The sequence below is a fragment of the Triturus cristatus genome, chromosome 8, assembly GCF_964204655.1.
Source record: "Triturus cristatus chromosome 8, aTriCri1.1, whole genome shotgun sequence".
Lineage (NCBI taxonomy): Eukaryota > Metazoa > Chordata > Amphibia > Caudata > Salamandridae > Triturus > Triturus cristatus.
Window position 1 is genome coordinate 1,616,863,477 of NC_140591.1, and position 26,702 is coordinate 1,616,890,178.

Here is a 26,702-nt window from a genome sequence, read left to right on the forward strand (position 1 = left end):
TGTAGGCCTACAGGGGTCCGGCTAAAAAGTAACAGGTCGTCTGCGTAAAAGAGGTTCGACAGCTGGGAGCCCCCTAGTTTTGGTGCGTGCGAATTGCATTCATTTAGCAGCGTTGATAGCTCTCCCATGAAAAGATTAAAATGTATTAGGGCAAGTACACAGCCCTGTTTTACCCCTGTGCTTGTTGAGATCTTCCTTGTTAGGTATTCACCAGAGCCTAACTTGACTTGCACCCATGTCTCGCTGTGCAGAAGAATTAGTTGTTTTAAGAGCAGCGGGGGGATATTCAGCTTTTAAAATTTTTCCCACAGAAGGTTTCTGTTGACGTGGTGGAATGTTGAGCTGTAGTCAATGTAGCACAGATATAGGGGTTGCTTTGCTTCAAGGGCACCATCGATTAATAAAGAAAGAGCCAGTATGTTGGCATGTTGGCGGTAGCCTGGGGACACAAACACTGCTGTGCCCCCAGAGCACTTGTGTACTAAGACTCTTGGTTTATCATACAAGGTGCATGAAATGAGGGCTCGGGCTCCTGGTGTAGGATATCTGCAAGAAATCATTAAGATATCCATCATAATATACACTGTGCAGGATGTCTGGTGCAGCGAGTAAGTGGGATATGTGCATCAAGATATCCGGATCAATGAAGCATTTGACTTTCTGATGTAGGACGCCTACTTCCAGGATCGTCCGAAGGAGGGGGCTAGTCAAGGCTCTCTGCCCCATCCCCAAACTTATAGGGTCCCACGCAAGTGCTGCAATATGTATATATAAACTGGCCTTTTCCTTCTTGATGCAGTTGACACTGCAACACCACTAGGTGGTGCCAAATACTATGATTCTACCTTTTCCTAAGTGTACTTGTTTCCTGAATTACACGCTGCAGCCCGGATAGGAAAGCACTAAGGGCCCGTAAGGTTTGGGCCTCCAGTACCACAAAGCTTCTGACTTCCTCGTCTAACTCAGGCAGTGACCCAAATATCTGCTGCATAAAATGATCCAGATATTCAGTGTATTGTACCAGGTATCTGTTGTTCGCTGCTGTAAAAGAATGAGCTATCTAGTGTAGGCAGCCCGCTAGAGGTGAACATCCAAAGAAGCCAACGACAAGGATGTCTGGAATATGAATCTGTTACTGCGTGGGTTGTGTCTCTAGTACTGGACATAGTTGTCACCTCGGAGTGGACCACAGGATCATTCAAAGATGCTCCCATCCTTCACCACCCTCTGTCAGTAACAGTGGTGAGACAGTTGGAGCCTTGGAGGGTACCCCAGAATCGTTCAAAGATGCTCCCAGCCTTCACCACCATCTGTGATAGTGACTTGATGCTGTTAGTAACAGTGGTGAGACAGTTGTCACCTCGGATTGTACCACAGGGACATTAAAAGATGCTCACAGCCTTCATCACCATCTGTCCGTAACAGTGGTGAGACAGTTGGCACCTCAGAGTGTGCCACACAACCATTCAAAGATGCTCCCAGCCTTCACCACCATCTGTTATAATGACTTGATCCTGTTAGTAACAGTGGTGAGACAGTTTTCACCTCGGAGTGTACCACAGGATCATTCAAAGATGCTCCCAGCATTCACCACCATCTGTCAGTAACAGTGGTGAGACAGTTGTAACCTCCAGTGAACCACAGGATCATTCAAAGATGCTCCCAGCCTTCACCACCCTCTGTCAGTAACAGTGGTGAGACAGTTGTCACCTCGGAGTGTACCACAGGATCATTCAAAGATGCTCCCAGCATTCACCACCATCTGTCAGTAACAGTGGTGAGACAGTTGTCACCTCGAAGTGTACCACAGGATCATTCAAAGATGCTCCAAGCCTTCACCACCCTCTGTCAGTTACAGTGGTGAGACAGTTGGCACCTAGGAGAGGACCACAGGGTCATTCAAAGATGCTCCCAGCATTCACCACCATCTGTCAGTAACAGTGGTGAGACAGTTGTAACATCCACTGTACCACAGGATCATTCAAAGATGCTCCCAGCATTCACCACCATCTGTCAGTAACAGTGGTGAGACAGTTGGCACCTAGGAGTGGACCACAGGATCATTCAAAGATGCTCCCAGCATTCGCCGCCATCTGTCAGTAACAGTGGTGAGAGAGCTGTCACCTCGGAGTGGACCACGGGATCATTCAAAGATGCTCCCAGCATTCACCACGATTCTGTCAGTAACAGTGGTGAGACAGTTGTAACATCCACTGTACCACAGGATCATTCAAAGATGCTCCCAGCCTTCACCACTCTGTCAGAAACAGTGGTGAGACAGTTATCACCTCGGAGTAGACCACAGGATCATTCAAAGATGCTCCCAGCATTCACCACCGTCTGTCAGTAACAGTGGTGAGACAGTTGGCACCTAGGAGTGGACCACAAGATCATTCAAAGATGCTCCCAGCATTCACCGCCATCTGTCAGTAACAGTGGTGAGAGAGCTGTCACCTCGGAGTGGACCACGGGATCATTCAAAGATGCTCCCAGCATTCACCACCATATGTCAGTTACAGTGGTGAGATAGTTGTAACCTCCAGTGTACCACAGGATCATTCAAAGATGCTCCCAGCCTTCACCACCCTCTGTCAGTAACAGTGGTGAGACAGTTGGCACCTAGGAGTGCACCACAGGATCATTCAAAGATGCTACCAGCCTTCACCACCCTCTGTCAGTAACAGTGGTGAGACAGTTTTCACCTCGGAGTGGACCACAGGATCATTCAAAGATGCTTCCAGCATTCACCACCATCTGTCAGTAACAATGGTGAGACAGTTGGCACCTAGGAGTGGACCACAGGATCATTCAAAGATGCTCTCAGCATTCACCACCATCTGTCAGTAACAGTGGTGAGACAGTTGTAACCTCCAGTGAACCACAGGATCATTCAAAGATGCTCCCAGCCTTCACCACTCTCTGTCAGAAACAGTGGTGAGACAGTTGTCACCTCGGAGCGGACCATAGGATCATTCAAAGATGCTCCCAGCCTTCACCACCCTTTGTCAGTAACAGTGGTGAGACAGTTGTAACCTCCAGTGTACCACATGATCATTCAAAGATGCTCCCAGCCTTCACCACCATCTGTCAGTAACAGTGGTGAGACAGTTGTAACCTCCAGTGTACCACAGGATCATTCAAAGATGCTCCCAGCCTTCACCACCATCTGTCAGTAACAGTGGTGAGACAGTTGTCACCTCGGAGTGTACCACAGGATCATTCAAAGATGCTCCCAGCCTTCACCACCCTTTGTCAGTAACAGCGGTGAGACAGTTGTAACCTCCAGTGTACCACAGGATCATTCAAAGATGCTCCCAGCCTTCACCACCCTTTGTCAGTAACAGTGGTGAGACAGTTGTAACCTCCAGTGTACCACAGGATCATTCAAAGATGCTCCCAGCCTTCACCACCATCTGTCAGTAACAGTGGTGAGACAGTTGTCACCTCGGAGTGTACCACAGGATCATTCAAAGATGCTCCCAGCATTCACCACCATCTGTCAGTAACAGTGGTGAGACAGTTGGCACCTCGGAGTGTACCACAGGATCATTCAAAGATGCTCCCAGCATTCACCACACTCTGTCAGTAACAGTGGTGAGACAGTTGGCACCTCGGAGTGTACCACAGGATCATTCAAAGATGCTCCCAGCATTCACCACCATATGTCAGTTACAGTGGTGAGATAGTTGTAACCTCCAGTGTACCACAGGATCATTCAAAGATGCTCCCAGCCTTCACCACCCTCTGTCAGTAACAGTGGTGAGACAGTTGGCACCTAGGAGTGCACCACAGGATCATTCAAAGATGCTACCAGCCTTCACCACCCTCTGTCAGTAACAGTGGTGAGACAGTTGTCACATCGGAGTGGACCACAGGATCATTCAAAGATGCTCCCAGCATTCACCACCCTCTGTCAGTAACAGTGGTGAGACCGTTGTCACCTCGGAGTGGACCACAGGATCATTCAAAGATGCTCCCAGCATTCACCACCCTCTATCAGTTACAGTGGTGAGACAATTGGCACCTCGGAATGTAATGTACCACAGGATCATTCAAAGATGCTCCCAGCATTCACCACCCTCTGTCAGTTACACTTGTGCGACAGTTGTCACCTCCAGTGTACCACAGGATCATTCAAAGATGTTCCCAGCATTCACCACCCTCTGTCAGTAACAGTGGTGAGAAGTTGTCACCTAGGAGTGGACCACAGGATCATTCAAAGATGCTCCCAGCATTCACCACCCTCTGTCAGAAACAGTGGTGAGACAGTTGTCACCTCGGAGTGGACCACAGGATCGTTCAAAGATGCTCCCAGCATTCACCACCCTATGTCACTTACAGTGGTGAGAAGTTGTCACCTAGGAGTGGACCACAGGATCATTCAAAGATGCTCCCAGCATTCACCACCCTCTGTCAGAAACAGTGGTGAGACAGTTGTCACCTCGGAGTGGACCACAGGATCATTCAAAGATGCTCCACCCTCTGTCAGTAACAGTGGTGAGACAGTTGTCACCTCGGAGTGGACCACAGGATCATTCAAAGATGCTCCCAGCATTCACCACCCTCTGTCAGTAACAGTGGTGAGACAGTTGGCACCTCAGAGTGTGCCACACCACCATTCAAAGATGCTCCCAGCCTTCACCACCATCTGTGATAGTGACTTGGTCCTGTTAGTAATAGTGGTGAAACCTCGGAGTGGACCACAGATCATTCAAAGACTCTGGCAGGCTGCTGAACAATGAGGTACGATGCAATCTTATAACCGTACAAAGTCTTGCCTCTCTAGGGCTTACACATTGTCATCTGTCCGCCTTTCCTATTGCTTAGGTCCTTTCCTGCTCCCCTCTGGTGATGGAAGTATCTCTGATCCTATACTGCTGCTTTTCTAGGAAGAATATCTCCCTTTTCTGAAGAGGCCTCGTCTGCCCCCCTCATTTGACACTCACAAACACCCCCTGTTTGGGCTGCTTGGCACATGTTCGGACTTTCACCCCTCTTAGCTCCCACTCCCAACCTTCTGCTCAGTATGTAAGTTTGTTTGTGAATGGTTGTCTGTCTTTGTGATATCTAGGGTCCTCTAAGTGTGATTCTAGCAGGTCTTTCTGACAGCCCTCTTTTGCCTTTAGGTTCTGTTATCTATGGAGGACATGTCCTGAACCCCGGGGATGAAGCAGCCGTCCTGGGCGTGGCCCGCCAGTGCCTGGACACCAGCTCTCGCCTGCTGCCTGTGCGTGGCGTCCACAGCCTGCTGTCTGCCCTCACCTGCCGGTCCCTCGCAGGTAACGTTACATGGGGGACCTTCACACATGGGCAGTGTGAGGCTTTGAAGAGTTGTTCGGTGGTACTTAGGGGGGACAACCCTTCACGCTGTACTAGATTACACTGACACCCTGGCTTCCATCTCAGAAACGAATACCAGTACCACACCAGAAAGGGATGACTTCCAGAATCAGAGGTACAACAGAGGGTGGAGGCACTGTGCACAGATACCAGAGCCCTATGCCACAACCTGAGTGTTGGCTTACACTGATCACCTACCCTCTGCGTTTGATTTGTAATATGAGTGCCAATGCCCAAAACGCTGCTCAGAAGTCTGCAGACAGCACTTTTAAATGTCAGTGAACTGAATATCAAGGGTGCTAGTACCAAATTCATCCCCAGATCTCCTTAACCCACTACCAGACGCTCCCTCCCCCCTCTTGTGCTCTGTACAATAAGGAAAAATAAATGCCGGTCCCTCTAAATGAGTGCCGGTGGCCCCCACCAGCAGCTACCCGCTCGAATAAAGCACTGCTTACGTAACCCCGGGCGGGTAACTCCACTCCGCCAGCGGAGTTTTACCTACTCCGCGCTCCATTGAGAATGCAGAGCTTAGGCAAAACTCTGACTCCGTGGTGGAGCGGAGTTAGCCGTCCCCTCCCTAATTAATTATAATTTTTTAAAAAGGCACTTACCTGCCTTGGCTGCCTCCTTCTCGCCATGGTCGCTCTCCTTCCTCGTCCTCGCCATCCTTGTCTATTGGAAACCCCTACGTTGTATGTCTTGTGCGCAAGGCATACAATGTAGGGGTTTCCAGTAGACAAGGAGGACAAGGAAGGAGAGCGGCCATAGCGAGGAGGATGCAGCCACAGCAGGTAAGTGCCTTTAAAAAAATATCTATAATTAATAAGGGAGGGGAAGGGAGCGTAGTTTCACATAGTTTTTTCCAACTCCATGGAACTCCTCGTAGAGGCACTACGCCAGCTCTGCCCGGGCTTGCTGCTTACCCCCATTTTCAGAGCCGAAATCTCAGAGTTTGTCTGTGTACGACAAACCCGTGGCGGCCTTGAATCTCCAGTGGAATTAAAGTGAATGAATTAACCTGAGATGTCTGTTTCCCAAGGCTATTCAAATGAAGTCTTTTCTGCTCTTTTGGGAGTGCACACAATATCTACCACTCATTTGGACAGTTAATAAGATGAGAGGCCCAATTGTTACTGCACTTATAATAAATACATTCCAAATGATACTGAATGCAGGGTTTATAATCACATAGTTCAGTAAATGGCATTTCTCTTGATAATGTGTTTAAGATTTTGTTCTCACGATGCTGAGGTGATATATTATTTCTAAAAGGGCATTGATTATGTAAAAGTTGCAAGCATTAAGCTTATTTGCAGTAATTTGGTCGATCTTGTGAAGTCATGACCAGTCTTAATGGTTCTGATCATTGGAAAGATTTGTTGATTGTTTTGGCCGCAGGCAGTAGTTTTACATGGCCTTCATCAGGATAATGATTAATTCATCAAGGAAATGAATTCAAGGTAATATGCCTTGCCATTGCAGCAGTAAGAGATGTTAGTTAAAGTTACCTAATGTATTTTATCAGTTGCTTTCTAAAATTTTCACATTTCAAATTTTTGCTGGTATCTGAAAAACCTTCTGATCCTCTGCGTTTAGTTGTGGTGGAACTTAAAAAGAAGCTCTGGAAGAAATGCAGAGCTGGTAAAGCTCACATCATCTGATATATTAAGCATATGATCAAACTTTCTGCAAAAAAACATTTGAACCTGGAGAAGAAAAGTAACAACAGCATGGTGGCCGGCCCGGCTGCTTTGTTTGTTCTTTAGTTTTGTGGGCAGATTTACGAAGTAGTCAAACAATGCAGCACAGCAACTAAAGAGAGGGAGAGAGCAGGAGAACCGTATCTAGCTTCGGCTCAAAGCTCTGGCTACAAATGTTAGTAGATAGGGTTTTGCATCAAAAGCCATAGGTGGTTGCATTGGATCACCCGTGTACCATCCATGGTACGCCCCGTGACGCAAAGCAACACAAAGCAGCGCTAGCATGACTTTGCATTACTTTACATTATTTCAGGGCTACTTTCCGGAAAAGAAATCCTAAATAAATATGTTATGCAGGTTTGTGTCACCTGGCACTGTATGTTAGTAAATCTGCCACTATTTGTTCATGCAGCTCTCGTTGAGTGGAGCAGGCGAAAAGACTTCTCGAAGCTTTGTTAGATGTAGAGACACTAGGGATTCTGTACTGTGTTCAAACACCTCCGGGACTAAAATGATTTGTGATCGGTACATGAGATTTTAGTGTGTAAGCGGTGGTGCAAGCCAGAGTTAGATGCCCGCAGCGGCATCAGCCTATGCCCTGTTATTTAAGTTGGAAAGGTCTGTTTAATTCATTGGGAAGCGCCTTACTTACCTTGCCTAAGGTTGCAAAAAATCCAGCAAATTGTTTCTGCTCTTTTGTTGTCACTGTCCAGAAGGCCTCTGGTTCCCAGTAGTGCCCAACTAAAAGGTACAAGTTTGATTAAGTACTTGAAGTTCATGTTTTTAGTGTGTTCTGCTAATTTCACAGCCCAGTGGTGGGACAGAATTAACAAAGTTGCGTGACAGCTACAGATGAGCAGTCTTGGTGCGAGAGCAAAACAGAGCTGTAAATGAAAGTTAGTGATGGGCTTATCGATCTGATGCCCATGTGTGTCATCGTTATCGAAATATGTATTACATATTATAAAAATAAGGGACCTTGAAAATTGGAAAGAAGCGTGAGGTATATCCTCAAATATTTGAGTTGACTGTGAACTGATATAGGTCTTGTCTCATTTCTGTTCCTAATACAGGTACCCAAGTGACTGAGTCTTGGATACAGGAGACACAGAGGAGGATCCAGCAGCTGCCTGTTTCTGCAGACCCTGTGACCTTCGGCCTCTCTGAAGGGATGGCGGAGAAGATCAACACCAGAAGAAGCCAAGAGCTTCTGGAAGACTTACGGAGGTCGCAGGGAGTCTGGCAGCCATGCCCTCCTGCAGTGCCGCAGGCAGACAGCGTGAAGACCCTTCTCATCGACTGTGTGGCGCGGTTGAAGGATATAGAGCTGGCGGTAAACCGCGTGAAGGAGAGCGACAGCGGGAGTCAGGAGAGGCCTCTGCGCAGGTTCCTTCTTGACGAGTGCCACCTCTTCGCTGAAATGATCTCCCGGCTGCTGACAGACCTGTGCTGCTTCATGGACCAGCTGCTCGGTGACCCTTGTCTCTGCAGCCGGTGTGATGACCTCGGGCGAGGACTTGCACAGGGCACAGTGCCCAACCAGTGGTCCATGTACACCAAAGACCAGTCTCCGCAGACGTTGCTCCAGTGGCTACAACATCTCCAGCGCCGCCAACAGCTGTTGGTGGAATACATGGACCCTGATCCCCCCAGCATCTTGTACAACCTGTCTGCTTTCCACTGTCCCAAGAGGCTCCTGGTAGCAGCGATGCAGGAGCGCGCCCGGAATGAAAGTCAGGACCTGGACCAGTACTCTATCGAAGCACAGGTATGTTTCGCAATCCGAACACTTGCTGCAGTGCTAGCTAATTGATGATCGAAAGGCTTCACGTATAGAATCCCACAAAAGATGGCGCAGCAGCAGTCCGACATGTACCTACACCAGGCGCTGTCACAATGTTCAAAGGCAGCGGGGTTCGGTCTGCTAACATCATTACCACTAACATCTTGAGGTGCAATCATTAAGGCCCACAGTGATACTTTTTTGTCACCATTAGCCGCAGTGAAGAGGAAAATGGGTGTAGATGGGTCCTGGAAGAGAAGAGCCAGAGTCAGTCGTCGATAGTCACTCACAAACACAGAGTAATGGCTTCCTCAATTCACCAAGGTTGAGTAATACGGTAGTCGGTTTACCAAAGCGATGACAAAGTAGGTACATGATTAACCTGATGCAGATAAGGTTGAAAATATGTAGACAAATGATAAAAGGTGAGGAGCTACATTAAAAAATGAATGCTTAACTAAGACTTCCCTGGCCTCCCAGAGGCTTTGACATAACCTCTCTAAAAGGCTCCAAAAAAAGACTCCTTCTGTGGCTTCTGAGGCACAGGCGAAAGGGAACAGAGCCAAACAAAGTCCAGGCGAGTCTCTCTCCGTGCTAGAATCACGGTTTCACCTGTTGGAGGGAGTCCTGAAGACACTGTGGCCCCTGTTTACAAGTTGTGGCGTAAATTCCTATCCCTGTATAAACATGTATTTTCGCAGGACGCAGAAATTGAAATAGTGCATAAAATATCACACCCAACTCTCTTCCTCTGACACATTTTAGCAACAAAAACCAGACAACATTTCCTGGTGGAAAATGCCCTGAGTAAAGACACTACACACAGAATTCCATCATTTGAGTTCTGCGTGTTGTGCCGCATTACCACCTGGAAAAGGGGTATTTCTCACATCCTGTAACTAAGCCCCCCTTGAGAAACGGTATGTACTAGGTGCAATATATACCACCCCATTCTGCACTCCTCCAAATCGAAGCCTTTCTTCTTTGCAGATAAGTATTATCTGCTAGGGTTTTCAGTGCTGAGGTTTTGCTTGAGGAAAACAAATATTGAGTGTTTTCTTTACAGGACTTTGATCGATGAAGTGCTTTATCACATGTATTTATTCGAGTTAGTTTTGGGGTTTTTTACACTGTTTTTCTTCTTTGGGGAAATGAGGAAGACAGACCTAAGTCAAGCCATTTGGGAATGAGGCTGGAAGCTGATGGTACTTGTTCTTGCTCAGGCTCTGGGTTTTCCAAAAGCCCATCCTAGAATCACATAAAAGAGTCAAGTCTTCCTCTCTTCTTTTTTTTTTGTTATCATCTGTTTTTATTAAGTTTTCAAACACAATTACAGAAATTCGGTACACTTACATAGGAGTTCCTTTGGTGAAACAGCATTATATGGCGCATATGATAGGGACACGTTTGGGTCGCAACATGGAAACTCCACCCCGTTGTACGGAACCCCTTATAAAGTACAGATCTTAAGCATTGGTATGTACTCAAGTCTTCCTCTCTTCTCCTGACAGCCACATAGTCCCCAGGACAAGGGAGCAACCCCGGTAGCTGTAGTCCTGGCTCCAGGGAGGGTCTGCTTGGCTGCTGGAGCTCACAAAACTGCCTTGAACCCATCTCATGGTGCTTCAAGTTCATATGTGGGGAATAGATGGTTGTATTCCCAGAGGTTTTATGCAGAGCTTAGAGCCAACCAGTGCAGGGCCTGAGCTTTCTACAAAACTGGGTTGTTCATTGTTACCACTGCTCTAGCAAGACAAGAAGCTCTCTCCTTGTGTAGAGTGGCCACCAGGAATGGTTCTCCAGAAAGGGGTCTAACAGTATCCTGTTTGAATGCAACTCCTGCCCCTGGGGACTTTGAAGGACCACAAGGAAGCCTTTTCAAGCTCCCAGTCCAGACCTACAACTGATGATTTTAGCATACACAGAGACCCTCCAAGTTCTGCTAATATGCAAGTCTCTTGTACCAGGTCATGTCTTAAGTTACACCAACACACGCCCCACAACAAAAAACACATTTGGGTCAGGGAGAAGTGTTGACATTCTGGACATCATGATCACATTAATAACATGGCTGATCCTCCTGCTGTGTTCTTCTAAGTGTCGCCTTTGCTTACCATTCTCAAGGTCAACATCGGTTACTTTGTTAGAAACGTAACAGCACTTTTAAACCTGTCATGACCTTTTAGACCCCCAATGACACTTTTAGGGCAAAAGGCACACTGCAGTCAGGTTTCATAGCCCAGAAGAACAGCAGGTCTCAGACATCTTTTAATGATGAGAAAAGCAAGCCTCAGAGGTGTATGGTGTCATGCTTTCACCTACCTAGAACAAGGTACAAACTGAACAAGACATTTTATGGAGATTAACTGGATATAATGTGAGGCACCTCAAATCCGCTTGAATATATTTGGGTTTTCTGCATGATTGAATGACGTTCTCCAGTAATTGTTTTTAAATAATGGACAAGGCTTCATTGAAACTGATATCTTCATTTCTAAATTATTGTTTTAAACAATGGGCAAGTTTTGACACAATGTAAGCAAGTGGAAGGCTGCTGAGGCTTTACTTCTAATTGTTTATTCTTAAAATGTTCAACAGAGTCAGCTGCAAGGGCTCCCTGAACTTCATTGAGGACTTCCAGTCTTTGATTGGTTGTCAGGGTCAAAAGATGTTTACGGTTTTCTCCATGCCTGGTTCTTGTGAAATGTAATTTAGTAAAAAGGCTGTGACTGCTACGTTTAACATGAGGAACTAAAAGCATAATCCTCGCCAAACCACCTGGTGTAAAATTCTGGTATTTTGGATATTCAAAGAGGGTGGCACCGAGGACTACAGAAATTGTGAGGACATCAGTAGGACAAAGGAAATACCAGACCCTTGCACCCTCACTCGCTGGTGGTTCACAGGACTGTCCCTTATGCCACCATGCACCAGCATTGTAAGGGGAAGAGTCCAAAAGGATGTTGTCACCTTAAAAACTTGATCAGTGTGGAAGGGCAAGATGTTATAAGTGTGACTTTTAATTTGTTTATTTGTGGGTATTATGAACCTAAAGACCATACAAACAAGTCACGAATCAAAGGGCCAGGCAGCAGCTTGGAAAGAGCATAAATAGATTGTGGTGTTGTTATTAAGTAATGTGTGAGACTGTTTCAGAGCTGTGGGCCCAGTAGGGCTTTACCCTCATGTCGTGTGCTTTACAGTGGCACCAGTGGTCGTGTGTGTCATTATTGATGGGTTCCAAGCTTGATGAGGTGGGCTTCAGTAGTTTTAGTCTGCTGCAGTACTAGATGAGTGACTCTGGGGTCAGCCATGAGAGTGTTCCAGTGCCCAGCAGTAGGGTGAAGGGGAGTGAGAGGAGGAGCAGAGAGCTTGGCAGTTGTAGAGGTCTAGCCAGTTCATCACTTGTCGGTCAGGCCCACAGGGAGAACAGAATGACATCACCGCATAGATGAGAGTAACAGGAGTGGTCCCCCCAAGAGCGGTCTACTTTCACGTTATTTATCTGCTTGGCCGAGCCCAGCCCAGGAGTGCATGTGAGGTATCCAGACATGATGTAGATGCGAAGTTAGTGGGTGAAGACACCTACTCTATGCAGTTTGCCAGTCTTGGGGTTCGAGCTCACACGCATAGTCTGTTAGTGATGTACTGCGAACAGGGTTGGTCTGGAGGTGGAATCACGGACTTCTTCCTGACATTCCTCTACACTGGTAAGGGACAATCCCAGCCCTCTCCTAGGCTGAGTTGGTGTGGCAGGTTGGTGACAGGTTCCTCTGGGTAATGCCTCACCCACCAGCTGGGTACCGCTGAGATTACCCCAGCCGGGCTTCTCTGGAGTCCATGCGTCATCTTCCTAGACATTGTTTGAAGATTCATCCAATGTCGCGGTCGAGGTGCCTGCAAAGTTTGCTTTGTTGAAACAGGAGACATTTCAGATCTCTTGTTCGCGTCTACGGGAGATGGCAACCATAGTTCCTTGGACGCAGGTAACCTCACATGGATCTCCCTCAAAGGGTGATATGGATTTCCAGACTGGGTGCTGGTCTTTTATTAGCACTCAGTCGCCCACCTCTATCATGGGAACTTCTGCTCTCCTATGTCTGCCGACACTGTCTTTCATTGCCATCCTCTTGTCCTGTACTGCCACCACTTCCAGTGTGGTTGGTTACCAGGCATAGCTAGCTGGAATGCTGTCTCAAGTAGGCCTCAGAAACATTAGGTAAATAGGGGCGCATGCCATGGTGTTGTGAATATGTAGGAGGTACACCCTCTAGAACTGGTCCAGGCAGTATTCTGGGTGTTCTCCTTGGTCTACGCTAATCCAAATTGTCTTATTGAGGTTATTGAGGGTGCAGGTGAAGAAATCCAATTCCACAATGACTTCGGGCCCTTCTTGTGTTACCTTTTGGTGAAAAATCCCTAGGGAGTTTAAGTACTATTTGAACTCTTATCCTTGGTATGGCGGAGCGTTGTCTATTTTCACTTCCATGTGGACGCTGAACATGGCTTACATCTTCTCCAGGCTGAGCTTCACCTGCATGAAGGCTGTTGACATCTTCAGCTCCAAGTATTTGGAATGGTTGTCTATGATCACTACTGTAGTTGCCCATCCCGAAAACTCCCAAAATCCATTTTGAGGTGAGTCCACGGGTGTGGTTGGTGTTCCTTTGTCACGACGGGTGCAGAGCACACTCCTTCTCTCTTTATCTGGCAAGGTGTAATATTAAGTAGGCTGGACTATTGTAACGCTCTTCTATTAGGAGCTCCAAGCTTTTTACTAAAAAAATTGAAACTCATCCAGGTAGTCACAGAAAAGTTATCACTAAATACAACCCGTTACTCTTCTGCTACAAATGCCCTTAAAGATCTTCATAGGCTGCCTATTAAACAGAGAATAATATTCAAATCACTCTGTATTGTATACAGGGCATTACACAACAATAGGACCAAAACCTTTACAAGCCAAACTAAGGAAATATACCCCTAGCAGACTCCCCCGATCAGCTACAGGTAACTATGTCCAAGAATATAGATTTAGAAAAGTTCGACAAGGAGGTCGAGCCTTCCTGCAAGAGGAGCTCAGATATGGAATACACTGCCAGCCCCATTGAGATCTGCTTATGTTTAGAAAGTCTCTGAAAGCGTGGCTCTTTCCTCACTAATAGTCAGGGTCTTCTTCTTCAGACTTATTCCAGTTGACTCCCTTACATAGTGGTTTAGCTAGCGCCAGGATACCATTTTTGGTCACAGTGCGCTTTATAAATACAAAATACATACAAGTGTGACACAAGTTCACCTTGTCATCAACAGCCCTGTCCATTCCTGTGAACCAGACTTTGCTTCAGCGTATTGCTTTGGTCTTCGCCACTCCATGGTGGCCTTAATGGGCTAAGTCAATTACTCAGCTCTACAGGGCTCGTGGCAATACCATATGCCTGCCTCAGAGCAGGAGTCCATCTCCGGTGCTGCTGAGCTTGTCCCACGCTCTCCAGAGTTGTATCATCACTTGCTTTTCCATGGGGGTCCCATGCTCCGGCAGGAATCAGGAAGTATTTCTATGTAGGTTGGTGTAGTGCTTCTGCCACTTTCTGTAGGCTGGGATCCTCTTCTGTCCTCTCTCAAATCTCTTCTAGAGTCATGGCCTTTTGGGCAAGCCCCTTGCATCACCATCCTCACACAATCTTCAGCCATTCATATTTCTCTGTTTCCTCTTTCCTGCTTTCCAGTGGGTGTTCTAAAAGGTAATCAGCTGGGTTGTATATGATGTCAAACATGTATAACTGGAGCTAGACCGACCACCATTCGATTCGTGATGGTGGATATCTGGACGTGACGGCAAAGAGTGGGACCACTGGTCAATTTCCTGGAACTGCCTCCTGCCCATATACAAATTGAAATGGGCGCAGGCCCATTGGATGGCCAGTGCCTCTCGCTCACTCTGGGCATAGCTCCGTCTCATGCAAGAATACACTTCCTAAGCCGACGGGACTGGCGTCCACAATCAGTTCAGTGCTGTGATGAGGGTCAGAGTATGCCATTGTGACATCCCTCAGCGCTGCCGTCATCACACCTTGAAACAATGAATTTGCTTTATCTTCTCATTTCCGGATTTTGTTGGATTTAGTGATGGCCCTCAGGGTTCTGAGATCATGGCTAGGTCGGGCATGATGCGCCCACAATATGTGGCCATTCCTAGGAAGCGCCTGACTGTGTTGACATTTCGCAGCACTGGTACATATTGCCAAGGTGTGTGGAGAAAGTTGTGATTTACCAGCAAGATAGGTCAAGCTCCAGTTGATGGTATCTGGCATTCAGATCTAGCTTGGAAAACCACTAATCGCAATTCAGGTCCATGATGATGGCATCCATTGAGGAGACACTCTATGCGGATTGCCTTGTTGAGCAGCCTCATGTCCACGCACATCCAGATAGCTCCAAGCTGTTTTGTTTTTGGGGTTGCTGCCAGTAGAGGGAAACATAAAGTGTTGGTCAGATTTCTTTTTCAATCACCTCTTGCTGTTCCAGTTTTCGCAGCACTTCTTCCACCAGTAGTTGCCGGTGAAAAAGCACCCTTCTTTGACACAGGGCAATGGGCTTTACTAAAGGGTGAATGTGAAGCTTGACCTGAGTGGCCATCCTGTGGCTTCAGATAGCTGTGGAAAGTACTTTATCACTTCCTATGCTTGCGCCACATGGACAAGCCCTAAATCCTCTGTTGTGTGGCATCCCACTAGTATGCCCATCCCTTCCTTGGTGATGTGCAACTTTGTGTGCTTGGCAGTGTCTCCACTGGCTACACGGACTTCAATCACTCTGCTAGAGGCAATGAGGTGTGTGTGCCATACACATAGATTTTAGCTGTGGGGGCACCAGGGCCAGTGTAGGGCTTAGTGCTTTGAACCATTGAAGGTCCATGATGTTGACTGATTCTCCAGTATTGAATCTTTTATATTGAATCTTTTATAGATTCACATGCTTGAATCTTCCCCGTCATCATGGTGGGAGTCCCACAGTAACAGTAGAAATAGTAGTACTGAATACATTACATAGACCTCCATAGAGAAAAAATTCAATTGAGCACTCTATCAACCTCATTTTATAACATCCAAAGTTCAGCCAATCACAGCAGAGACCTCAGAGTAACCCTCTCTACAGAGCCACCACACCTCAGATTTCTTACCGCACGTCCTGTGATTGGGAGTCTCTCTGAGCTCTGCTCAGTGACAGTTGGCTTTTTCAACTTTTGACCTCCAGCTTTCAGCTCAAGGTATTCCTTTCTGTGACTTTCACAATGCCAGATAAAAAAAGGATTGTGTAGGCCCTGTAACACTTGTGGCAAGTCTAGACTTTTCTCAGAAGATGCCCATAAGCAATGTCTCTATTGCCTCTACTTTGACCATAAGCCCAGAGAATGCAAATACTGCCGAACCTTCTTGGCCAAGACCCTCAAGGATAGGTAAGGAAGACTGCTCCTTTGGCTCCAGAAGAAAAAAGCAGTTTCTGAATCTGGCTCTGACACTGAGGAAAAGCCCCATTCTCCCTCAAGTAAAAGAAAAGAAGGTAGCTCCTCTTCTCAGCAAGGGGACTCCAAGATATCAAAATCACAGGAGCAGGAAAGATCTGAGGAGAAACGCCACAGAAAGCAGGTAGAAGTAACTTTAAAATCATCGTCTGCTCCAGTTTCTGCTTCTATAACACCTGTGAGAGATCTTTCTTCTCGTCCGTCGACAGCGTCGTCGATGAGAGTTATTTCTGTCAGACCTGAGGTGATTTCTGTGCCGTCGACAGCTTCTACCGTGACATCAACAATGCCGACGGTCACTACGTCGACGGCCGCGGCTTCGACGGGCCTGCTGTTAACTCTGACGATGGCGTCATCTTTGACGAGACCATTTCCAACGACGAGACATTTGTCAAAGAGCCTTTCTCCGCCTATGAGAATTTCCCCGTCTACTACCACTCGGTCGACGACGCTGCCCTTCTTTCCGCCGACAGTGGTGATGTCAGCGTCAACACCGTTGACGGGATAAAAAATCCATTTGGGACTTACAAAGGTTCAGGATTTTAAAAAAAATTCTCTGTTGTCTCCTACACATTTGCTTGACTAACAGGAGTCTGAGGATGACGGCACGTTTGGCCCTACATATAGTACTTCCAACATAAAAAGTTAAATGTTAGGACTTTGAGGATGATAAGGACTTAGAGAACATTAATCCATTCTCATACCTTGCAGGAGAGTATTCTTTCACTGACTCAGCTGCTGTTCAGCAGCCATAATGTTTTCAGGAGCGTTATCCCATGAGTAAGAGGATCCTCACCATTTTAAGGAACCATCTATTAATGTTCCAGTCTTGTTGGTAACAGACTTACGTCACATGCTAAATGACTACTACAGGCGCTTTCCGGAGGCAAATTCTCCGCAACATCCTCCACCACCTCAGCAGGCTCCGGTAGAGCATGCAGAACAAGTAACTCCTAGACCCACGAGGGAAAAGGTTTTGCCTCCTCCTATTGTTATTCCTGATGATACACAAAACGTGGACCAACAACAGATAGAGGAAGGAGAGATACACACTGATATTGACACCCAGGACGAATGGGATGATTACGTAGTTACTCCACTAGCATCCCCCACATGTGTGGGGAATGTTCCCCGGACACAGGATTAGTCCTCGTGAAATGTTTCAACCGTTTGAATAACTGAGTTCCATTACATGGATCCTTTAGTTCAAGTAGTTTTTAATATTGTTGTTCCCATCACAAGCAATATTTTAAAAAAAAACCCTTCAATTCCCAAAATGCATCATTCCTGGTGCTTGGTTTAACATTCTTTTAAGCTTTCACTCCCAATGCATTTCGGCCGATGGCCTTCAAAGGGGTTGTCTGTAAATGGATAAATAACTCTTATGAATCTATGTTAAACAATTGGAGACCACATTGCTATTCATGATCTTAAGTGAAAAAAATACGGTTAGACATGCCGTGCTATCGTAATCAAAGAAAACGCGTAGTGAAAGTTATATAGTGTGATGTTATATGAGAAATGCTCGAGCGTCAACCGGTCAGTCCTGTGTTGCGCTCGAAACAGTGAGGGGTTCTCCTTTTCGTGTCCGTGTAAATTAAAGAGTGCTCAGTGATCGATTTAAAAAAACTCGTAATGCTAGGAATGGGCTGAAATATCAAACTTCACGTGCGCGGCAAGCGCGATTACTAACCGCGTTAATCAATAAAGCTGTACTATACTATAAAACACGATCACGAATAGCAATGTGGTCTCCAATTGTTTAACATAGATTCATAAGAGTTATTTATCCATTTACAGACAATCCCCTTGATGAAGGCCATCGGCCGAAATGCATTGGGAGTGAAAGCTTGAAAGAATGTTAAACCAAGCACCAGGAATTGAAGTTTTTTTAAAAAATATTGCTTGTGATGAGAACAACAATATTAAAAACTACTTGAACTAAAGGATCCATGTAATGGAGCTCAGTTATTCAAACAGTTGAAACCTTTCACGAGGACTAATCCTGTGCCCGGGGGACATTCCCCACACATGTGGGGGGACATTCCCCACACATGTGGGGAATGCTAGTGGAGTGATATCGTTTACACCCTGTTCAGAGGGTGATACTTCGGAGCACGGAACAACCATATTTACCCACATTAAATCACAGCAGTGCACGTGCTGACCCAATACTAATGATTACGTTGTTCCCACACTGTCATCTCCTATCCCTCCTCCTGCAGACTCTCATCCTGCTGACATCTGGAGCGTTCATGACCTTTTAGAATGTGCCTCGAGGCACTTTGATCCACCTATGCCAGTTAAACAAACTGAGTGTTTCTTATATGACTTTAAGCCAGGCCCTCAATGATCCATTAGGGCAATTCCCATAGTGTATTACTTATAGCAGGAGAGTCTAAAACTGATGCGGACACCAGCTTCTATCCCAGTGGTAATTCCGAAGCTGGATAAGAAGTACAAAGCCCCGGATAATTCACCCACCTGCCTCATCAGTCATCCTAAACTGGATTCAGTAATTATGCAGGCTGCACAAAGAAGAGCTAAAACCGGCATCTCGGTGCTCTGCACCTCCGGATATAGAAGGACGTCGGCTGAATAACATCGGGAAGAGGTTATCCGCCCTGGCGGCCACCACTGTAAAAGCCTCCAACGCTATGGCCATTCTGGGAAGGTACGACCGACAGATGTGGTTGTATATCTCTTCTCTCTTAGAACATCTTCGCCAAGATAAGAAAAAGGAAGCAAGGCATATCTTATCAGAGGGAGAAAGAGTTCTCACTATAATCATAGAGATCTCTACGGATACCTCTTCTGTTTTATTCCAAACTTCTTCTTAATCAAAAAGAAGACAGGAAAATGGAAGCAGGTCTTAGATCTCTGGTTATTGAACAAATTCATCAAAAACCCATCTTTCAAGATGTTGTCTCTGCAGGAAATCTATCTTCTTATGGAAAAAGGGGATTATCTGTCATCTCTCGATCTTCTCGACTCTTATTTTCACATCCCCATTCATCCCAAGCATCGAAGATATCTCAGGTTCAAAGTTGCGGAGTGCCATTATCAGGTCAGAGTGCTTCCCTTCGGTTTGAAGTCGGGCCCCAGGGTCTTCCCCAAATGCATGGCACCGATAGCTGCCTTTCTGTGACACTCAGGTCACCAGGTATTCCCTACCTGGACGATTGGTTAATAAAAGCTCCTTCGTTTCAGGCAGCCAGGATCTCTACTCAAACTTGCCCGAATCTCTTCCAGTCTCTGGGTCTCCACCTCAATCTAGAAAAGTCTTCTCTCATTCCTTCCAATTCTAGGAGCTCGCATCGGTACAAATCTCGGTAAAGCTTTTCTGACTCCTGAAAGGGTCTCGCGTCTCCGGGGAATGACACGTCATAAAAGGTTAGTTTCTGTCAGAAAGTACAAATCTATGTTAGGGATGATGTACTCATTCATTCAACTAATTCACAATTGCCGTCTTCATATGCTCCCCCTGCAGGAGCAACTGGACACTCAATGGGTCCAATCCAAGGGGTAATTCAACTAAATTATTCAAATCTCGACGGCTATGAAAGCCGCAATGTCTTGATGAAAGATCGAGGAAAACCTGTCTCAGGGCCTGTCCTTCCTTCACTCAAGTCCTCAGTTTGTGATGACATCGGATGCATCCATAGAGAACTGGGGAGCTCACCTTCAAGAGCTTCAAGTGCACGGAAAATGGTCCAAACACAATTCGAAATGTCACATAAACCTTCTAGAGTTGAGAGGGGTGTTCTTGGGCTGCAAAGCATTCTTGCCTCGAATTTGGGGATCTCCAGTTCTGGTCTGGACGGACAACACCACCACAATGTTTTATCTCCAGAAACAGGGTAGCATAAGATCTCAGGCTCGCTCTCTTCAAGCACAGGAGATTTAGGAATGGCTTCTCATCAATCAAATTTCACTATTAGTGGAGCATGTGCCAAGAGTCCACAATCATTGGGCCGACACTCTCAGCAGGGTGTCCAAACAGTACCACGAATGGGAGCTCAACGACCAGATGTTGCAGATGGTCTTCCGGTCTTGGGGCTCTCCAACGTTAGATCTGTTTGCTACATACCTCAACAAAAAGTGCACCTTTTACGCAAGCAGGACTCCTCAGTCGGGATTGTGGGGAGATTCTTATCTGCTCACCTGGACAGGGGACTTTTCCTACACCGTCCCCTTTTTGTTCTCATTCCTCAAGTTCTCCCAAAAATAAAACGGGAGCCGTGCCGCATAATTCTCATCGCTCCTGGGTGGGCAAGGCAGTTTTGGTACACAGAGCTACTTTGCCTATCAGAGTGCTCTCCGATTCTCTTTCCTCCAAAGGAGGATCTTCTTTACGTGGACAAGGGGCAAGTGATTCATCCGCAAATTCCCTCTCTTCACTTATAAGCTTGGCTCCTCACTTCATTAAATTTGAGAATTTGAACAGACCCAATGATTGCAAAGCAATTTTACAAAATTCTCGAGCTCCTTCCACACACAAATGTTAGTCTGCAAAATGTAAAAGGTTCTGTGTGTAGTGCAGCTTTCGTTCTTTGAATCCTCTTTCATCCACACCGGAACAAGTATTATCATATCTCTTACACCAAGCCAAGGCGGGACTCTCGCATTAGTCCATTAAGATCCACCTTACTGCGATTTCTAGATACAGACGACGTCCGGATCAATCTTCATTGTGGTCTCATAGACTTATTAAGGAATTTCTGAAAGGCTTATTCAGGATCTATCTACTGGTAAAATCCCCTCCAGTGCTGTGACAATTAAATACGGTCCTGTCACAATTAATGCGTTCCCCATTTGAGCCCATACACAAATGTAACTTAAAGTTTCCCTCCTGGAAGGTGGCCTTTCTCTTAGCTATTACGTCAGCTAGACGTATCAGCGAGATCTAGGCATTCTCTATAAAGGAACCATTTCTTCAGTTTTTAGCAGACAGAGTTATTCTACGTACAAATCATTCTTTCATACCAAAAGTACCATCATCTTATCACCTCAACGAGCCTATAATTCTGCCTACATTTTTTTCCAAATCTGTCCTCGGTGGCAGAAAAATTTCTCCATCCTCTGGACATCAAACGCTGTTTGAAATTTTACCTGCAAAGGACATAATCCTTTCGTAAGTCTTCTCAGTTGCTGGTTTCTTATTCTGCACCCAGGAAGGGACTTGCCCTAACTAAGGCCAGTATTGCTCACTGGGTCACTTCAGCTATTGACTTCTGCCATGAAAGGGCTGGAAATCCATTGCCTGCAAGGGTGCAGGCCCATTCAACCAGAAAGGATGCAATTTCTTCAGCCCTGTTTGTGTGGGCTTCTCTCCCTGACATATTCAGGGCAGCAATGAGGGCGAGTAGTCACATGTTCACAAAGCATTACTGCCTAGATGGTTGGCGGAAGGCAGATACAGCAGTGGGACAAACGGCTCTCCGTCATCTCTCTGCCTAAGGTAGGAGGCTTGTGCCATCCTGATTTCTTTATTTACTTATTATGTTTATTCTTGCACACATGTTTGATTCCTATCTTCTACTTCCATTAAGAGAGTTCTGGTTATTTATATACATGCAGTTATTTAGTTTGTTTGCATTTTTACTGTACCGGGGCTAGACGCGCAGATCTTATCACTAGCCTTTGTTCACATGCAGTGCTTTCACGTTGTGCTTCATGAGACGCGCCGAGAGCAGGGAGTTATGGACACACACACTGTTGTGCCTGGTCTCACGTTTCTAGTTGTGAGCAATCGGTAACACTAATATGATTGCTTATGAGGGGCATGCTTTCCGTCTTAATGTGTACTTACACGATCGGTTGGCTGCATCTGGGGATGCCATATGCTCTTGTACCAGCTTCCACGATGCATGTGCGGGAGGACTGAGGCAATCAGCGGCTTCAGCAGATAGTTGACAGTTTTATAGTCTGTTTACACTGGTGTTACTAACTGTAGTAAAACATGATGTCACACATGTGCTTTACTGCGTCTTGCCCACAGTCACACGCTGCAAAACTACTCAGTCATTGCAATGAACATAGTAAAAACACTGCCATTCACACATATATATAAATGCCACTCATTCACCAGAACAGTGCTATGTGATCAAGGCCGCATGTCTGGCGGCCGAAAAGCGTCATTTGGACACTTGATGCTTGAATAAATCATCATTTAACTCTCAACTTTGCCTTTGGAGTCTGTTTCCTGGTGTTGCGCCTTTCTTTGGATGGTGGTACCCCTGGGATCCTGCTGTGGAATATTTTTCAGAGTACTGTCTCTGCTTCACAGACCCCCTCTTCGCAAAGAACTATTGGGCCAGCGTGGTTTTCATAAGCCGAATTCGACATGAGCTCCGGGAGGAGAAGCAACTAACCACGGCCCCCTGACATCTATATACCTGCATGCCTTGAATGCCCATCGAGTAAGAGGTAAAGGACGAGTCGGAGGACCCGGCCAGACGTCTCCACACACCCGATGGTGAGTACAAGCAGCAGTACAGCTTAAGTCAGGTCAGAAGAGGAGCAAGTTTTAGCCCCCATATATACTAAGAACACATTTGTTATATCTATGGGATTGATACATATAGACTATTTATATCATCATTTCCAACGAAGCGCTGCGAGAGAGGGAAGCTACCGCTGAAGCACTTTTTGATAATTTACCGAATGTACCGAGTCTTGCCAGATGCGCAGAAGCTAATACAGGTACCACTGATAACAGCTACAAGGCAAAACTCAAAACACTTGAAAAACTTATGCGCACAGAAATCACCAAGTGGTGGGAGGCAAAAGCTTTGCAAAAATACCGAGAGGCAGATCGGGTCCCACAAGGACTGAGAATAATGCTGGCGCCCAGCTTTGAGCAACCTAACCCTGACGTGCTAAAGGAATGGGCCACAAGCAATCTAGAGGCCTCAATGTGTTTAGTCATCATACTAATCAAGTATGCAGAAATTGAAAGGGCCAACTTACAAAGAGAGATTGACGTTCTGAATGATGAGTTGGAGGCCATGAACCAAAAGTATGCCATGAACCAAAAGGATGCCATCTCTAAGGGCAAGGATGAGATCAAGATACGCCTCAGGAAGCATGAGGACACTATCAAAGCACGCAAGGTGTTCAAATTTGCCCGGGATAAAACAGACTATGAATGCGGGCACATTTTTACGTTCGCCAGAAAATACAACTCCATCAGAACATAGCGTATGAATAAACAAAATCAACAGGGGCAGCCTAAGCCACCAGCAGGCAATACTGAGGGCGTTGATTCTGCATCCCTGTCTGATTTGAGTTCCTTGGCAGAGAGTGGAGCGGATTCAGATGACTGGGGCAGATGGAGAACAAGTAACATGCCCGGCAGAGTAAACCCCAGCCCAGGAGAAGAGATGGATTTTTTAGTCTACGACCGGCGCCAGACCCTCAGGCCCAGGCCGCCAAGGAAAACAAACACCGACGCAACCATAGGAGGCGGGAAAGGCAGAAACTCAGAAAAACCAAAGCAAATGAACAAAAGAAGAGGCAATTGGAGAAAGAAATGAAGAATGATACCAAGACTATTATAAACTTGAGCACAATGGATCTCACTGAAGCGGAAAAACAGCTCCTCACTTTGGGCCTCACCTTTTGCCCTGAAAGCTCATTTGATTACAGCAACACCCGAATTGACGTCTTCAAATTCATTAGAAAATTAAAATTGATTACATTTTTCAGACTCAAACAAAGCAATGCCACCGCTATCGACACGGCACCCGCTAGTCAAACAGTTGAGCAACCACTCACGGTGGCGGACATCCCGACATTGTGCATCTTGGGTGAACTAGCAGTGCCTTGTACACAGAGGCCTACTCAACAACTTCTACATGATGAGGGTATTGAAAGTTCATGCCGAATCCCTAGCCCTTTAAAGCCGTACTCCACCTTTACCCCAATGATGCCGAGGGATGCGATTGACATATACAGTGATGTCATCATTGATGAGCTCAAGGCGCTACACCTCAAAACCAGGAGGCGTGCTACCGGAAAACGCATGCAGAGTCTCAAATACAATGAACTTCTGAAAAATCTACAAAGCAATAATGAAGTCATCATCAACAAGGCGGATAAAGGAGGGAACATTGTGCTGTGGCCACGCAATTTGTATCTGGAAGAAGCTAACAGACATCTGAGCGATAACCTTTGCTACAGGCTCTCTAACCACAATGAAATGGCTAGCAGTAATAAGGAACTCAGGAAACACCTCAACGAGTTCAGATCTCAGGGCCAGTTGAGCAAAGAAGAATGTGCATTCCTTAACATTGAGACTCCAGTCCTCCCTATCCTTTACTTTCTGCCGAAAGTGCACAAACACGTGACCCCCATTTCTGGTCGACCCATCATCTCGGCCAGAAAAAGCATCTGCGAAAATATTTCCAAGTATATGGATTTTTTTCTCCAAGATCTTGTATCCAGCCAGACAACCTACCTCAGAGACACCAGTGATTTCTTGCTCAAAGTAAAAGACATTCCCTGACATGAGGACTATTTGCTAATTTCCACGGACATTACATCGCTGTATGCCAGCATACGTCACCATGATGGTCTAGCTGCATGCAAATACTTCTTGGGTAAAAGACCCATCAATTGTCACAAACACAACAAACTCATTTTGTTTCTAATTGACTGGTGTCTCACACATACTTTTTTCATGTTCAATAGGAAGGTATACCAGCAACTCAGGGGCGTGGCCATGGGAGCCTGCTTCTCGCCCAGCTACGCATGTTTACATGTTGGCTGGTGGGAGGAGCGGGTTCTCATGGTCAAGCACCAGACAGCTTTCAATAACAACATTGTGTCTTGGTTGCGTTACATAGACAACGTCTTTTTGATTTGGCGAGGTGATGTTAACAGTGCTAGAATTTTCATTAGTGAGATCAATGATCTTAATTTGGAATTCAATGTCAACATTAGTGCCACCTCTACAGAATTCTTGGACGTCAATCTGTATATCGCCAATGTCGCTTTGCACTCCAAGCTTCACCGTAAGCTTACCGCAGGAAACTCCACACTGCACGCCTCCAGCTTTCACCCTAGGCACCTCATAACCAGCATTCCCTATGGGGAGATGTTATGATTGGCCAGAATTTGCAGTACCCATGAAGATCTCCTTGAGTGCCAGGGTGAAGCAGCCAAAAGATTCAAGGCACGCGGTTACTCAGCGGCTGTCGTACGTAAAGCCATTGTTGGAGCCAATGCCATCCCTAGGGAGGAATTGTTAGTGGTCCAATCCACCCCTGAGGTCACCAGTGCGACCAACATACTAAGTGAGCCAAATAGCCTAGTCACCCCGAGATTGATTATAACGCACAACACTGAGGAAAGAGCTATCAGAGCAGTAATCAACAAACATTGGAGTATCATTAAATCAGACCCCGCACTAGGACTTGTAGTAGCTCACAAACCTGACATCACATACAGAAGAGCTTTTCCATGAGGGATGCACTAGACAGAAACAGTCTGGAGATCGCCACGTCACAGAATTGGCTAACAGATAGAAAGGGTTTTGTTAAATGCCAGAGTTTCAGGGCATGCAGGTTTGGTAAGAACATCACGAAGGTAGACTCAGCCTTTAGACACGCGCCACTTACCATCAGACATACACTCACGTGCAGAATGGAATTTGCGGTGTACATGCTCGAAAGTAACTGCGGGCTGCGTTACATCGGGAGCACTAAATTGCAAGTGCACCTGCGAATTCTCCAGCACCTCAGAGCGATAGTCAACAATGACCCAGCCTACCCTGTAGCCAGGCATTTTAAAGAGATGCATAATAACAATCTAGAGCACCTCCGTTATTCAGTCATTGATTGCGTCCCACCACTGAGACCGGGTGGCAACAGAGAGAAGCTTTTGAGGCAATTGGAGAGTAGATATATTCTGCAATATAACACCAAGGCGCCCGCTGGTCTCAACACCACGGAGGATCTGCACCATTTCCTGTAACATAGCATTGCATTCACACCCTTAGTGATCATACCATCGCATTGTAACTGTATATTAATGTTATCACTTGTATATATTTCACTGTTTATATCAAGCTCTACCTGTGCACTCTTAGTATTCACAATGAGTTGGATTTCCTGTCATCAGGCTATGTGCAACCACGAAGAGAATAACCAGTATTCATGCTGTCATTTTGGTTGTCTATAGTCGGTCTTTAAGCATAGGCACTACAGGCTTGTAACCAATGCAGCGGCAGGAATGCAACACATGTATTTAGACCATGTTTGCGTATGATTATGAATTAGAATGTCACTTTTTCACAATACGCTATGCTATACACCCATTGCTTCATTGCAAGGGATACTTTGAACAAGCA

At 46.1% G+C, this 26,702-nt stretch overlaps 1 protein-coding gene across 1 annotated transcript in view; it reads left to right on the forward strand.

Annotated features, from left to right (window-relative positions):
- Positions 1 to 26,702, forward strand: part of DNHD1 (dynein heavy chain domain 1) — an 856,151-nt gene that overhangs the window by 823,474 nt on the left and 5,975 nt on the right. The window contains exons 42-43 of the mRNA XM_085623548.1: positions 5,127 to 5,279; positions 8,117 to 8,811. Coding sequence (XP_085479674.1) covers positions 5,127 to 5,279; positions 8,117 to 8,811 — 848 coding nt within the window. The remainder of the gene's footprint in view (positions 1 to 5,126; positions 5,280 to 8,116; positions 8,812 to 26,702) is intronic.